This window comes from Leptidea sinapis, chromosome 10, assembly GCF_905404315.1.
Source record: "Leptidea sinapis chromosome 10, ilLepSina1.1, whole genome shotgun sequence".
NCBI lineage: Eukaryota > Metazoa > Arthropoda > Insecta > Lepidoptera > Pieridae > Leptidea > Leptidea sinapis.
In genome coordinates, this window is record NC_066274.1 from 3503735 (window position 1) to 3518288 (window position 14554).

At 36.5% G+C, this 14554-nt stretch overlaps 3 protein-coding genes across 8 annotated transcripts in view; 1 reads left to right on the top strand and 2 right to left on the bottom strand.

Moving 5' to 3' along the window:
* Nucleotides 1-7923, bottom strand: part of LOC126966491 (long-chain-fatty-acid--CoA ligase ACSBG2-like) — a 70111-nt gene extending 62188 nt beyond the window's left edge. Inside the window, exon 1 of one of the 2 annotated variants that reach the window (XM_050810590.1) lies at nt 7763-7923. The gene's annotated coding sequence lies outside the window, so the exon portion shown is untranslated. Of the gene's footprint in view, nt 1-7549; nt 7665-7762 lie in introns of those variants that run through there. The other variant, XM_050810591.1, reaches the window with a different exon arrangement.
* Nucleotides 1-14554, top strand: part of LOC126966515 (putative nuclease HARBI1) — a 55682-nt gene that overhangs the window by 20360 nt on the left and 20768 nt on the right. The gene's annotated exons all lie outside the window — the stretch shown is intronic.
* The window catches only part of LOC126966469 (supervillin), a 248261-nt gene continuing 243565 nt past the window's right edge, over nt 9859-14554 (bottom strand). For all 5 annotated transcript variants that reach the window (XM_050810516.1, XM_050810518.1, XM_050810517.1 and 2 more), the window contains 3 exons: nt 13766-13959; nt 12860-13021; nt 9859-11599 (listed from right to left, as the gene is read on the bottom strand). In XM_050810516.1, the coding sequence (XP_050666473.1) occupies nt 11513-11599; nt 12860-13021; nt 13766-13959 (443 nt within the window). In that variant the 3' untranslated portion in view covers nt 9859-11512. The remainder of the gene's footprint in view (nt 11600-12859; nt 13022-13765; nt 13960-14554) is intronic.

Sequence of the window (14554 nt, forward strand, 5' to 3'; positions counted from 1 at the left end):
TAACTTTGATATATTTATTGTGAGCTCCCTGATTTTTGAGCGCCTACCATATACTGTCATGTTCAATGGAATAAAAGGCCTTGCTGTAATCTATAAAACAACAGTATAACGGAATAATATCATATTCTTTGCTTTTTTCTATTATTTGTCTCACTACATGTGTGTGATCTACTGTTGAATAACCGCTTCTAAAGCCAGCTTGTTCGCGGGGTTGGTTTTCATAAGTACTCTCGTTATTCTACTGAGGATTATTTTTGCGAAAATTTTATATATATTCGACGTTTGGCTTATGGGTCTATAGTCGCTGATATCGCTTGTATTGCCTTTTTTATGAATCAGTGTTATTGTAGACGTTTTCCATTGATATGGAATGTTTTATTTTCTTTTTTTTGTTTGTGATCAACTCAGTAAATACTGGAAGTGATCACCGCATAGTAAGAGGCACATTGAATATCAATCCAAAACTGGAGCGGTCTCGACTGGTGAAGTCTACGCTCCGATCCGCACTCAACCAGATCCAAAACCCCGAAAACTTTCAACTCGAATTACAAAACCGCTCCGAATGCCTCGGTGACTGCGATGATCCGCGAGCCAAATTAACCCAACACTATACCGAAGATATCCCAGACGTCAGCCTGTACGAGATTAGTGTGGCCCTAAAACAGCTTAAAAACAACAAGGCGCCGGGTGATGGTGGAATTACAGCTGAGCTTCTGAGAGCTGGTGGTACCCCTGTAATTAAGACCCTTCAGAAACTATTCAATTCCGTCAGCCTCGAGGGCAAAACGCCACAAGCATGGCACAGAAGTATAGTGCTGCTGTTCTTCAAAAAGGGTGATAAAATGCTATTGAAGAACTATAGGCCCATATCACTTCTGAGCCATGTATATAAGCTATTTTCTAGGGTTATCACGAATCGTCTCGTGCGCAGGCTTGACGATTTCCAGCTTCCCGAACAAGCCGGATTCCACAAAGGCTTTAGCACCATAGACCACATACATACGCTGCGGCAGGTTATACAAAAGGCAGAGGAATATAACCAGCCACTATTCTTGGCGTTCGTGGACTATGACTAAGCTTTTGATTTGATCGAGACCTGGACGGTGCGTCAGTCTCTCCAGAGGTGCCACTGATTACCGATATATCGAAGCGTTTAAGTATCTGTATAGAAACGCCACCATGTCAGTACGTCTCCAGGATCAGAGCTCGAAGCGTATCTGACTGCAGCGGGGAGTCAGACAAGGCGATATCATATCGCCCAAGCAGTTCACCGCTGCGTTGGAAGATGTCTTTAAGCTTCTGGACTGGAACGGACTGGGCATCAACATCAACGGCGAATACATCACTCACCTTCAATTCGCAGACGATATCGTAATCATCGTAGAGACCATGGAAGACTTAAGCCATATGCTCGAGGGCTTCAATACAGCTTCCCAAGGAGTAGGTCTCAAAATTAACATGGACAAGACGAAGATCATGTCTAATGTCGCACCTACTCCCATAACAATTGGGAACTGTACTCTCGAAATTGTCAACGAAAACGTCAACCTCAGACAAACAATCCAGTTAGTCAGGTCAGAAATGAGGAGATCCGTAGGAGAACCAAAGTTACCGACATAGTCCAAATGATTGCGAAACTGAAGTGGCAGTGGGCAGGGCACATAGTTCGACGGACAGATGACCGTTGTGGCAGTAAAGTCCTCAAATGGCGACCACGGACCGGAAGACGCAGTGTTGGTAGGCATATAACAAGATGGAGCGACGATCTGGTCAAGATCGCTGGAATACGTTGTATGAGGGCAGTGCAGGACCGATCGTCGTGGAAATCTTTGGGGGAGGCCTTTGTCCGGCAGTGGACGTCTTCCGGCTGATGATGATGATGGAATGTTTTCTGTGAATATAATATTATTAAACAGCTTTTGTAGAATAGGAGCGACTAATACTTTACAACATAGGAGCATTCCATTAGTTATATTATCGGGTCCAGGGGCTTTGTCTTTTTTTTTGAGTCTCAATGGCTACTTCGACCTCTCTCAGTAGTATTTTTGGTATTTTTGGTTTCTGTCAAGTCCAATGATTGTCCAATCTGTTTTCTACTACTTGCATACAGGTTGTGATAAAGTGTGTAGCAATGGCTATTAGATCTCGTCGTTTCGTTTTAGTATCTCTTTTCTTATCAGTTAACTTTGGTATACATTCTTTTTTATCTGTCAACCTCGTAAAGCTTTTTTAATGCCTATATGATAATCTTTGCACTTGTTAGTCATTTCTAATATTTTTTCTTATTTGTTTGCTTAGACAAGCAATAGTATAGTTACTATAGATACACGACTGATTCCACCCCAACCATGGGATTAAATATTAAACTCGATCATCATAATATTATGTGAGATGGCGGAGTATCTAAAACATAATAAACGCATTCCAAATATGAATTTAAATAAATTTCATTCCTACTTCCAATATGTGTAATAACAATATTTATTGCCACTCTAGTTACAATAATCCCTACTAATATTATAAATGCGAATGTAAGTTTGCTTGTTACGCTTTCACGCCTAAACCACTCAACCGATTTTGATGAAATTGAGTACAGAGATAGACTACTTACCATACACTAACTTAACACAGAAACGATTTACTGGACCCCTGTTTAAATGGTTAATCGACGAACATTTTCATAGCTTTAAGGATTTTTTTAATTTTTAAGTATACTTTTTGCATGCTAATTAATTTAAATTAGCCGAATAGAAGACTTATACTGTATTCGACGCAAAAAACCATCCAAAGTAACTATTCCACATGGACTAAGTCGCGGGTAAAAGCTAATATTAAAATAATCATTGTAATGTCAGTTCAAAAACTTAAGTAATACGACGCAATATGCAGTGTAGTAAACAGTGATGTTAGTAATAATAATTAAATACTTACTTATGCATATTTTATTATTTCCCTTATTATTATTTATTTGATTACGTTGTTTATTATCATAATAAATTATCTGAGAATAAATAAACAATTCTCAGATATAAATCAAAAGAATTACAAATTACCATAAAATGTAATAAGTGTGAATAAGGTGACTCAATCATAGTTTTATAACGAACGACAACTTTTGATAAACTCTAAAAGTTAAAATGCTAAGCTAATTATTATGATAGTGTTATCAATCTATTCTTATATACAACGGCCGGCGCCTATTTCTGCCGAGAAACAGTAATGTGTAAGCATTACTGTATTTCGGTCTGAAAGTCGCCGTAGCTAGTGAAATTACTGGGCAAATGAGACTTAACATCTTAATTATGTCTCAAGGTGACGAGCGAAGGTGTAGTGCCCCTCAGAATTTTTGGGGTTTTTCAAGAATCCTGAGCGGTACTGCATTGTAATGGGCAGGGTGTATCAATTACCATCAGCTCAACGTGTCTTATTTTAATAAAAAAAAACTCGGGCAAAACAACTGTTGACAAGCATATTTACTAAAGGGGTTATGTACCTACAAGATATTATAATATCCCATTTATTGTACGTCTCGTTATATGGTCTGCTGGTAGCACTGTGTTTGTTTAAGATATAATTACTGACTATATTATTAACACAAGGGCCGAAAAACAAAAAAGAAACGTTATAAGTACATACTCTATTGAGTATTTAAAAAAGTCTATACTCTATGGCCTAAAAAGGTGCAGTTGTTTTGGTGCAGGCAACTAAATCTAGGTTAGGTTAGGTTAGGTTCATTTATAATATTTAATACGTAGTACATACTTTATTACATACATACTATTTCTATGTTTAAATAATTAGACTAAATAATAAGTATATTATTTCTTATGTCAGAAATGAAACTTCTATGGCAAAGTGATTTTTAAACTCGTTTATATTTATACTTATCTAATTTCTAAATACCAATCTGTCCAATAAATCTAATGTTTTTTGTCAATTTTAGAAATTATAATTTAACGTGTTTTTTTAATTAAAACTTAGAAAAGAGAATTTATAAAATATTTTTATTTTATATTGTATGAAAAACAGTACATTAAATTCTTAAATGACGAGTGGCAAGTTAAAATGCCACATGTTATTTGTAAGTATAAGTATTTCCTAACCTTGAAACGAATTAACATAAAAAATTGTAAATTTACATAAAAATAACAAATGTATTAACACACCTTGTTAAACAGCCTAGTAGAGGATTATGTTAATTTATGAATTTACCTCAATGAATGTAAATAAATAAAAAAGATCTGCGTCTACTACTACCTAGTACGTTATGCGAAATAATTGCCATCTTAAGTTCGAATATTACTAAACGAATGCATCAACCAATAACGGGTGTATTTCTCGATTTCCCTTTCTCTCTCGCTCCATGGCTCATGTCCGCTCTTTCTCACTCTCTCTCAATCGCTCTCTCCCTCTTCTTGGACAAAAACGTCAAACAATTTTGTTGTAACAAATTGTTAATATAAGTTGCCATGATGCTAATTTTGTAATTTTCATATTTACCGCGTATAAAATTCTAAAAACAAATTTTCTCCACAACGAAACACAATAGTATCTTTTTAGCATCATATCACTACACAAATTCACTCTTTGAAGTTACAATATATTGTGTTAAACTTAATTTTACAAAAAAATGTTTTCGCTTAATTTATTTATACACAATATAATTAACAAAATATTATAAAACTCGTTAGTAGTGGTGGTAGAGCCAACTTAATGCGGTCAAGCAACCCTTGTGTTGATTTAATTAATTTTGAATTATTTATTTTTGAGACATCTACGGATATGCTATTAATCCTTTGCCCCCTTTTTCTCTCAGCCCTATATGACCGACATACTTGGGCCGTGCATTACAGACCACGCCAGGGTGATTTGGGCATACTTTTTAAAGTGGCGATTGGTCCGGCATCCCAATTAGTTAAGGCGTCTGCGTGGAGAAACGTGAAGAGACATATTAAAAAATGCTTTCCTTACTATTGGAAGTTAACTTCACACATAGACATGCAGTGATGCAGTTTTTAAACAGTGCGCTGTTCAAAGAACTTTCAGCGAAATTACGAAATGAGGGTTTCCAGGAGTTTAAGTATGTGTTATTATATATTAAGCTATAAACTACAATGTATTTTAAATATGTATTATTTAAAAAAAAAATGGAAAACCGTTGACCCTTAGGGCCATTCCTGCAACATCCCATTAATTTAATAACTAAGAGCTTTAAATTGTACTTATGATGATTTTGAGCTCTTCGGGCACAAAACTATAATTTGTGTTATTTTGAGCTCAATGAGTTAGCTGTTCTAAGTTTTTGAGCTCTTCGAGCTCATAAGTCTGATAAAAATTAAATAGACCCATATTTTATTATTTAATCGCAATTTCTTATAAATGAATAAACCGATTTTCACGCAGTTTTCAGTCGATCGGTAAAGCCGTTAATAAAATATTCCAAAGAAACCGCATGTAGAATTATTTTTGTCGTAGTTGTTTTGAACAATGTCAAAATCTACCGGTCCGAATCAAGCTGGTTGTACTCGTATTCAACATTTTAATTTTGTTCCTTTCGAAAGAAACCGCGATGAAATCGGCCGAGCCGTTCAAAAGTTATAAGAGGTTTACATACATCCATACACTCTCATAGACACACACACACACACCATTGCGGGAATAGTCAGGGAAGTTCTAATCGTATTAACAGAATACAGAAGTAATACAATATAGCTCAAACCTGGGCTCGGCTACACTATTAGGACGAACTGTTATCGCACGTCATGGATTTGGCTGCTATGTCTATCATTTAAGTATTTTATAGCTGCATAATTTATGTTTTACTTTAAGGATAAAGTGGCATTAGTGATAATGTGGAAACAACAAATATATTATCTATTTGTGTATATTGTATAGATATATTTAATTATAGTTACTTAGCTTGCATTTGTGGAACGGTTATAGACATAGTCAAAGTGAAATATAGTTATTGTATAACACAGTTTCTAGAATAAGACAAGAATAAGCCTGGACGGATTTAGTTTTTTTCGGAAGAAGAGTTTTTTTTTGCATTGTTATTGAGACCAAAGTTATAAATTACATCTTCTACTTGGCTTGACAATTTCTGAAGGCCTCCTGCTGTAGGTATCTGCCACGAGGCCAGAAGTTGTCATCGGTACATAACTGATAGGTCTTCTATTCATAATAAAACCATCACTCATTTCTTCTCGAGTTGAGCACCTCTTCAGCATAATTAGAGATACATGCTTCCTTGCCTGACCTCTCATACGATCTGACTGACACGTCCTTTGTCAATAGATCCTCATTTTAAGGGCGCCGCGCCGTAGCTAGTGAAATTATTGGGCAAATGAAACTTGACATCTTATGTGTCAAGGTAACGAGCGCAGTTGTAGTACCGCTCAGAATTTTTGGGTTTTTCAATAATCTTGAGCGGCACTGCATTGTAATGGGCAGGGCGTATCAATTATCATTTGCTGAACGTCCTGCTCGTCTAGTCCCTTATTTTCATTAAAAAAAATCTTCTACTTGGCTTGACAGTTCCTGAAGGCCTCCTGCTGTATACCTGGTGTCATGGTGGTCATCGGCCCATTACTGATAGGTCTTCCATTCATAATAAAACCATCACTCATTTCTTATAGAGTCTTGATGAGCACCTCTTCAGCATAATTACTGAGGAGGTGTGATACGTGCGTCCTTGCCTGACCTCTAATACGATCTGTCTAACACGTCCTTTGTGAGATGCTCAACTTAAACATTAGCAACTTGCTGCCAGACGTTGTATTTCAAGTTTTATGGTGTTTCAATTTTATACTTGCATTCTGAACGTATGTTTTATAGGAACTCACATTATCTAAATATAATATCTAAGTACCTACCCGGTATATTACTGCAGTTTGAGTCAAAAGAAAAGGTTCAGAAGTATTTCTGAAGCGCATATATAATACAGAACAATAGTTCCTACTTAAATGACTTCCTTGTTCTCATACGAGCTATTGTTTTTTGTCTGCATCACCTTGACTAAAGGTGAAGGATGTGAGAAAAACAGAGATGGTTCTTGAATAGTTTTTTTTTATTGCTACCTCAGACCAATCAATTTATTACATCTGAAAGAATGTACCAAATTGATCCCACTGTATGATTTCAAATCTGATAATATATGCCGTGAGAGTTGGGAAAGTTTATATATAAGTACTTGTACGTACAACGGCGCCTATTTCTACTATGAAGCAGTAATGTGTAAGCATTATTGTGTTTCGGTCAGCAGGGCGTCGTAGCTAGTGAAATTACTGGGCAAATGAGACTTGACATCTTATGTGTCAAGGTGACGAGCGAAGTTGTAGTGCCGCTCAGAATTTTTGGGTATTTCAAGAATCCTGAGCGGCACTGCATTGTAATGGGCAGAGCGTATCAATAACCATCAGCTGCTCGTCTCGACCCTTATTTTCATTAAAAAATGTGAAATGAATAAGACAGTATTACAATTAATGTGTAAAATAGTAACTTTAAGTGTATCAATTTTAAAGCAATTGTAATGAACTTTGTAACTTACCTACAATAACATTGTAAAAACATATAATTAGTATTTACGTATCACATTTGCATATTTAACAATTGGCTACATTAGACAATTAAACTTATTGCGTAACACAATATTAAATGATTATTATAAAATACATACAACATTAAAATATCAAAAGCAGGTCTTCGGGCTACTGATAACAAACTTAAGACTTGCTCTTTTATCAAAGTCACTTGACCTTACCTCGACCATCAATGTAAACACGCACCGCACCACACAGTTACTGTCGTAGTAAACTGAACTGTCTCAACTGATTACAAAAATATTTGCGCAGAAACCTTGCTGGCAAGTCGGCAGCGTCTCAGCGAGTGAGTGTTAGTGCCGGTCCGTCACACACCATATTAAATCTTATTTTCCTTCATTAAACTTTGACATGATCCGCGTTGTATGCATCGTCGCGGGTTATCACCGGGAAAATATTTCAAAATAATCAGTTCCGGCACCGAGACCTGTATTAGTGCCGCCGGCACACCAGAGTTTGTATATCAGTGTTATATCCTATATGTGTAGGGTGTACCCTGCCAAAGAAAGGAAGTTATTTTCCACTACACTTCCGACATTTTCAAGCGAAGCTGTTCCGTGCTAAGCGTCACATTCTAGCGATACCCGAGAGCGTCATATTAGGGGTATGGAATTGGGGTAGGTATGAAATTGCCGATTTGAAGGGAATAATTGAAATTTGTTTATAGGAAGGTCATTTGTTCCTTTGCGATAAAACTGTGATGATCTACATTCGGCAAAGTGTGTGAAAGCATTTTGTACTGCCTGCTGAGAAGAAAACTTTTTATCACGTAGAAAATTGTCTAAATCACGAAAACAATGGTAGTTCGTTGGAGCAAGGTCTGGCGAATACGGAGGGTGACGAATGGATTCTCGTGCTGTATGAGGTCTCGCGTTATCATGGAGCAATAATGGTGAATATCGATTCATGAGTCGGGGCTGTTTAACTCTAGTTTTGCTATCATTGTTCGGAGTTCGGCACAGTAGACATCTGCCGTTATTGCTTGACCTGATCCGATCGAAGAAAGCTATAGTGAATAACACCATACTGACACCACCAAACAGTTACCATTCCCTTTTTATTGGTAAGCTTTGCTTTAGGACATTGTTGCGGCGTTAGAACTGGTGTCAGCCATTGCATTTTTCGCTTTCGGTTATCGTAAAGAATCCACTTTTCCTCGCATGTCACCATTCGATCCAATATTCCTTCATTTCTGTACACCAAAATAGCATGGTACGTTCGTTAGCAGTCCCCTCTCCAAACGAAACATTGGTAGCTGTTTCTGCCGCGTTAGTTCCGTAATTTATAATTTCCGTTGGAAATTGTATTTAAAAATCACTCTTTTCGAAGTTCACATCTTTCTTGTCTAGGCTAAATAAAAAAAAACAACTGAAAGTCGATAGTCGAATGTTGCACATTAAAAAAAAAGAACTACATGGGTACAATGTGAAAAAAAGTTGGAAGGTTCTATGTCAATTTGAAGTATCTACCAGTACTAGTATTACAATAAAACCCAGTACAGTTTTTTAGTACCCCCTATAGTATTTAATACCTTAGTTATTCCTATTTCTTCACGCAGATGTTTTTTTTTAAACATTTTTGCATTAAGTATTTACTTATTATAGTGAAAATAATTAATAATAATACATAGTATTTAAAATAAATAGTCTTCTAAGCCGTTAGATCGAAAACTGTTTACATTTTGGTATTTGTACGGTAGCTACCACTCTGTATACCTATATATATATATTTTTATGAAAATAAGGCACAAGACGAGCAGGACGTTCAGCTGATGGTAATTGATACGCCCTGCCCATTACAATGCAGTGCCGCTCAGGATGAGGCGCCGTTGTGGTACCCATAATCTAGCCGGCATCCTGTGCAAAGGAGCCACCCACTGGTATATATATTCTGTATCGTGTAACGGTAGACGGCGCTTCCGAGCGCGTGCAAATATCTCGAACGAGCAGTGAGAGTAGCAACCTGTCTACTCTATAGTGCATGTAGATATGTAGAACAGCTAAGGGTGTGTCTACAGGTACCATGGTGGTAAACGGTGAAATCGTAGTGAACGAGCTAGCTGCCAAATAGGTCAAACATAGCCTATACAAAGGGTGACCTGTGCATAGTTTATCATTGGCGTATGGTCTGTGCCAATTTATTGAACCTTAGATTTATTTGGATCTGCTGCTGTCAGCACAAGCCGATAAATACAAATTTTGATGTTTCAAAGGCAATACAAAATTCTTCTACACTGGAATAGTAATAAAACAAAACCTTACTGAATTTAGCCATTTATTACATCATTAATATACAAAATAAATCTCAAATACAATAAAATAGAAATAAGTAACACAACCAAAGCAACACATATAAATATTGGATTGAGATACATTTCATATGAGCCAGCCTAATACCGACCTTAAATGCAATACATTCCGAATGCTAAGTACAATAACATGACTTGATTCTGTTAACCCTACTCATTGGCAGTTTAATCTCCAAAAGCTTGAAACGAAACATATTAGTTGAAAGACCAGAAAGACCAGACTGTAATTGGTATTCTTACTGAAGAAGTGATAAAAGTATACAAAAATAAATAGTTTATTATATTAGGAAAAGTTAGTGTTTGTTAGATGCTTTAAGGGTACGCTTACATTCGCTGTATCAATTGAAGTCTGAGTGTATCTAGTAGTCAATATAATTCACAACAATTGTCAGTTTTAACTACACAAATGGGAAAGAGTACAAATTTATTCAAAAGTTCAACAATGACTGGTCCTCTTACCACGCGATATGAAATACCTACAAGCTGATGAATAGATATGTGATGTGTGCTATTGCGAATACTTGTACGAACTGATATTAACATAACGATTCAAAATTCAAATCCTTTAGGTGTGTCAAAAATAATTGTGAAAACGTTTAGTTCGCAAGTGTTCGCACAAATATTACGCCGTTGCAGATTATAAAAACCTACCCTAAGCGTATATGTGTTCCTTCTATCAATAGATTTACAATCCTTATCCAAACGGTGACCAGATACATTAAACCTACACAAATTCGTAACGACATTGTCAAACATCACAAGTCGCATGCCACAATTGACAATATGGCGCGCGTTACAAAAATATCACTTCACGCTTCGCCGTCATTGTCATATCCATGCATTTCTAACGCGGTTAAATATCTACAAAACTAATATAACGTTACAAAATTAATATTACGTACAAACAGTGCGTTAAAATAACTTATTAGAAACATTAAAATGAAACGTTAAAAATAAATAAACAAAAACAACTATATACACAAAAAGAGATGAGTGAAATCATGCTATGGATGCGACAATATAATATCTTCAAACAATTCCTTACCATCCAAATCCATCGACTACGCGCCTACTGCGGCGTTACATGAAAATATTATCACGGGAGCGAATACATACAACAAATATATTCGGTTAGTATAAAAATCACGATAACATTATTAAATAGTTGCTATAAAATTTTAAAGCGTGCCCTTAACACTATTGTATCAAATCCTTCCGTTACGTATAAAAAGTATGAAATAACTGTTGTTGTACAAAATTCTATGCTAATCTAATGTTTATTTTGATACGTCTAGCATAAGTATTGTGTGCTCGCACGGGCTGTTGCTTCACGCTATTTGTCGACACATTCATTCATTCATTACTGCAACGAACATATTTCTAAATTTCAAAAGATATATAAAAAGGTTTCGCAATATTAATTGGAAGATAAAGACTTTCATCATACCCTATTAATCTATAAAAAAATGGGAATTTACGAGTAAGAATTAGTATCAAAACAATTCGTGCGACAAATAGATGACAGCAACAGAACTGAGTGCCGTTAGCCAGCGGCAACAAAGGGCATGAGATCAGGCGAACACTCAACCAAGAGGCCGCCGGATCAAAACAGGCCAATGTCTTTTTTCATGTTGGTCTGCTTCCAGGCCGGCAGTACACCGAACTCGTCTTTGGTCATGCCAAAGGCCTCCTGTAATCATTAAGAAAACATTAAATTATCTATCGACACTTATGAAAATAACACAAAAATCGTTCTTCCTTGAATCAATTACTTGCTGACATCTAATTATATTATTTTTAAATTTACATACAACTTACTTCTTACATGAAAATAATATACAAATTAATTAAATTTTTAAACAAAATTTAGGAACGATCAAACCCGCGACCTGTCAACTAACAACTGAGCCAATAAATCTTGTTTATTCTCGGATTGTGCTTCATCTACAGGAATATAATACATCTTTTTTACAGTTGACAACCTGCTCAGCCCCAAGTGATATATCCCTCACTTCTGGGATTAATTATACAAATTAAATTTGTAACCAAAATTTTCAAAATTTGAGTCCCGCATCGTTCATAAATTTTAAACAATCAGGTGAGTGTGCCATCCGAAATGGTGTACATATAAATCATGCAGTGTTAATTCATGCCTAAATGCAACGTCAAATATATATATTTTAAGTTGATCGACATTGTTAGAAATGTTATAAGAAGTTTAAAAGTATGTTTGTTTGGATATAGATGTGATAGAATTCTTGCGATTAGAATGAATGGACCACAGATGGATGTTATTAAGGTTAAAATTTAAGTATTATATAGAGAAAAACAGCGCGACTTTTTAACAACGCGTTTCGTAGACAGCCATGCAATTTGAAATTTACCTATCTATTTATTATTTTTTTATTATTTTTACCCAATATAAATCTATGGTTTCATATAATTTTATTGTCTTTACCCAAATATAATCTCCTGGCGTTAGAAAGAGTTACGATAGCCTGGGCACGGATGTTGAGTGGTAAAGCTCACCTGGTAAGTATAAATGCCCTATCCACAACGATGCAAATGCAGATGCAAGTGAACCCCAAAATGAGCAGCACTACACTGGCCATTGTATCTTTAAGATATACCCCGAGTCCCTTTAATCCAAAACACAAATAGTGAGGGTGTAGTCCTGTTTAGAGCAAAAGGCACCGGTGTGGCACCAATCTAACCACCACTATGTGTAGCTATAGCTCATAGTAGCTTCAAGGCAAAAAATATAGGTGTTGCATTGTAGGTTTGTGTATGGCGAACGTTGATTGTACGCCACGTGCCCGTGCGGTATCCGCCATTGTTTGATTTATAGTTTCTAGTAATACCTCTAAAAAATCCGTGCCGGGGCCTCTATAGCTTTGACAAGTATAAATAGCCTGTGATGAAAAGCAGCATGCAGCGAAGCTATACGAACCATAAAGTCCGGCGAAGACAGATGTCGTTCGAGGTGGTGAGGGTCCACGAGGTCGGGCAGCGGTCGTCGCTGCAGAGCCGCCAGGGGCAGCAGCGCGGTGCTGGCACTCACCCGGGACAGCTCCAGCGAGGACCTGACCGCCTCGCCGGGCCGGTAGCCGCGCTACGTAGTATGTACACTTTACATCACCACCCAGGCAAAGGAACGGTTCAAATATTACGTCACAGCCTAATTCGATACTTCTCAATGTAAATTGCTTCATAACTTAAATATTTTTATTAGCTTATAAAGTTATTATAATATTTGTTCTTGATTGTCGATGACATACCAAACGTATAACTGTCACATTTATATTTTTAAATATTATCATAATAAATAATAATTTAAAAATTTTAAATATTATATATATATATATTAAATATTTTAAATATTATATATATATATAAAAATAAGCTCAAAATGAAGTTTTAAGCTTAACTTTTGAAATTTCCATTACACCGAACACGTCTAAGACGTGAAGCTATAAGGTGCTAGTAATAAAAAAGAACATTTGAACCATTCATTTTGCCTTAACCAACCTCCCACAGTGCAATCAATTGTACAGTGCAATTCTTAAAAATTATACCCCAACCTATACGAAGTCCAATCAACTGATTTTTAACAAATACTTAAAATGTATCTAAATACAACTTAATTAATGTAACTGAATAACGGACTAACAATGAAATTATATTTTATCATAATATTGTGATCACTTGTATACAAGTACACTATAAGTAATTGTTTACTAAATCTATAATTTTTTTTCATCACGTATCACGCTAACTCATGGCTTAATAATATAATATATAGACGAGCTCCCTGGTGAAACATAACATCCCAGTGCTTATAAAATGGTGAATTTACCGCTATATTGGCGTCAGCAGCCTCGTCGTGTTCCTCCCAGGTGTCGAAGAGGGCGATGAAGGCGTGCGGCTCCAGACCGGCCAGAACTACTCGCACGTCGGGGACACTCGGCCGCGACACCCGCCAGTAGTCGTCCGCAGTGCGCAGCGCGGCCGCACGCAGCGCTTGCCATCTTCCCGCGAACGCACCGACACCTACATTGAAAGTATAGTATTACACGGTGTTATTATTGTTATTGCTCTTATGGTGAATCAACTCTGCGGCTTCTAAGAATTTTGAGCGGCACTGCATCGTAATAGGCAGGAAGTATCAATTACCATCAGCTGAAATTCCTTCTCGTTTCTTCCTTACTGTCATTAAAAGAAATAACTATGAAATGCGGTGCGGTATAAAAGAGAGCGCCGTTCCCCTCCTACTCGCGATGTTTTTGATCGTACCGGTTTACTAACTTGCGTATCGGTACTCGTATTCAAGCATGTCACATTCATTAAATCAGTTCAGTAAATACAACTTTGCGACAATCAAGTCATGAGAAATATACCTAAATTGAAAAACACTAAGTAAAGCCGCATATAATAAGATCAAAATATAATACGAGGGCGGCACTGAAATTTTCGGGAATCAAGGATGTGACACAACAATACTATTTAAAAATATATTTATTGCTTTTCGAAGTATTCTCCGCGAAATTTGACACATTTTTCCATACGATGGAACCAATCATTGAAGCAACCATTCCATTCGGAAGTTGGGGTCTCCAAAATGGCCGTTTTGTAGGCGTCCACAGCT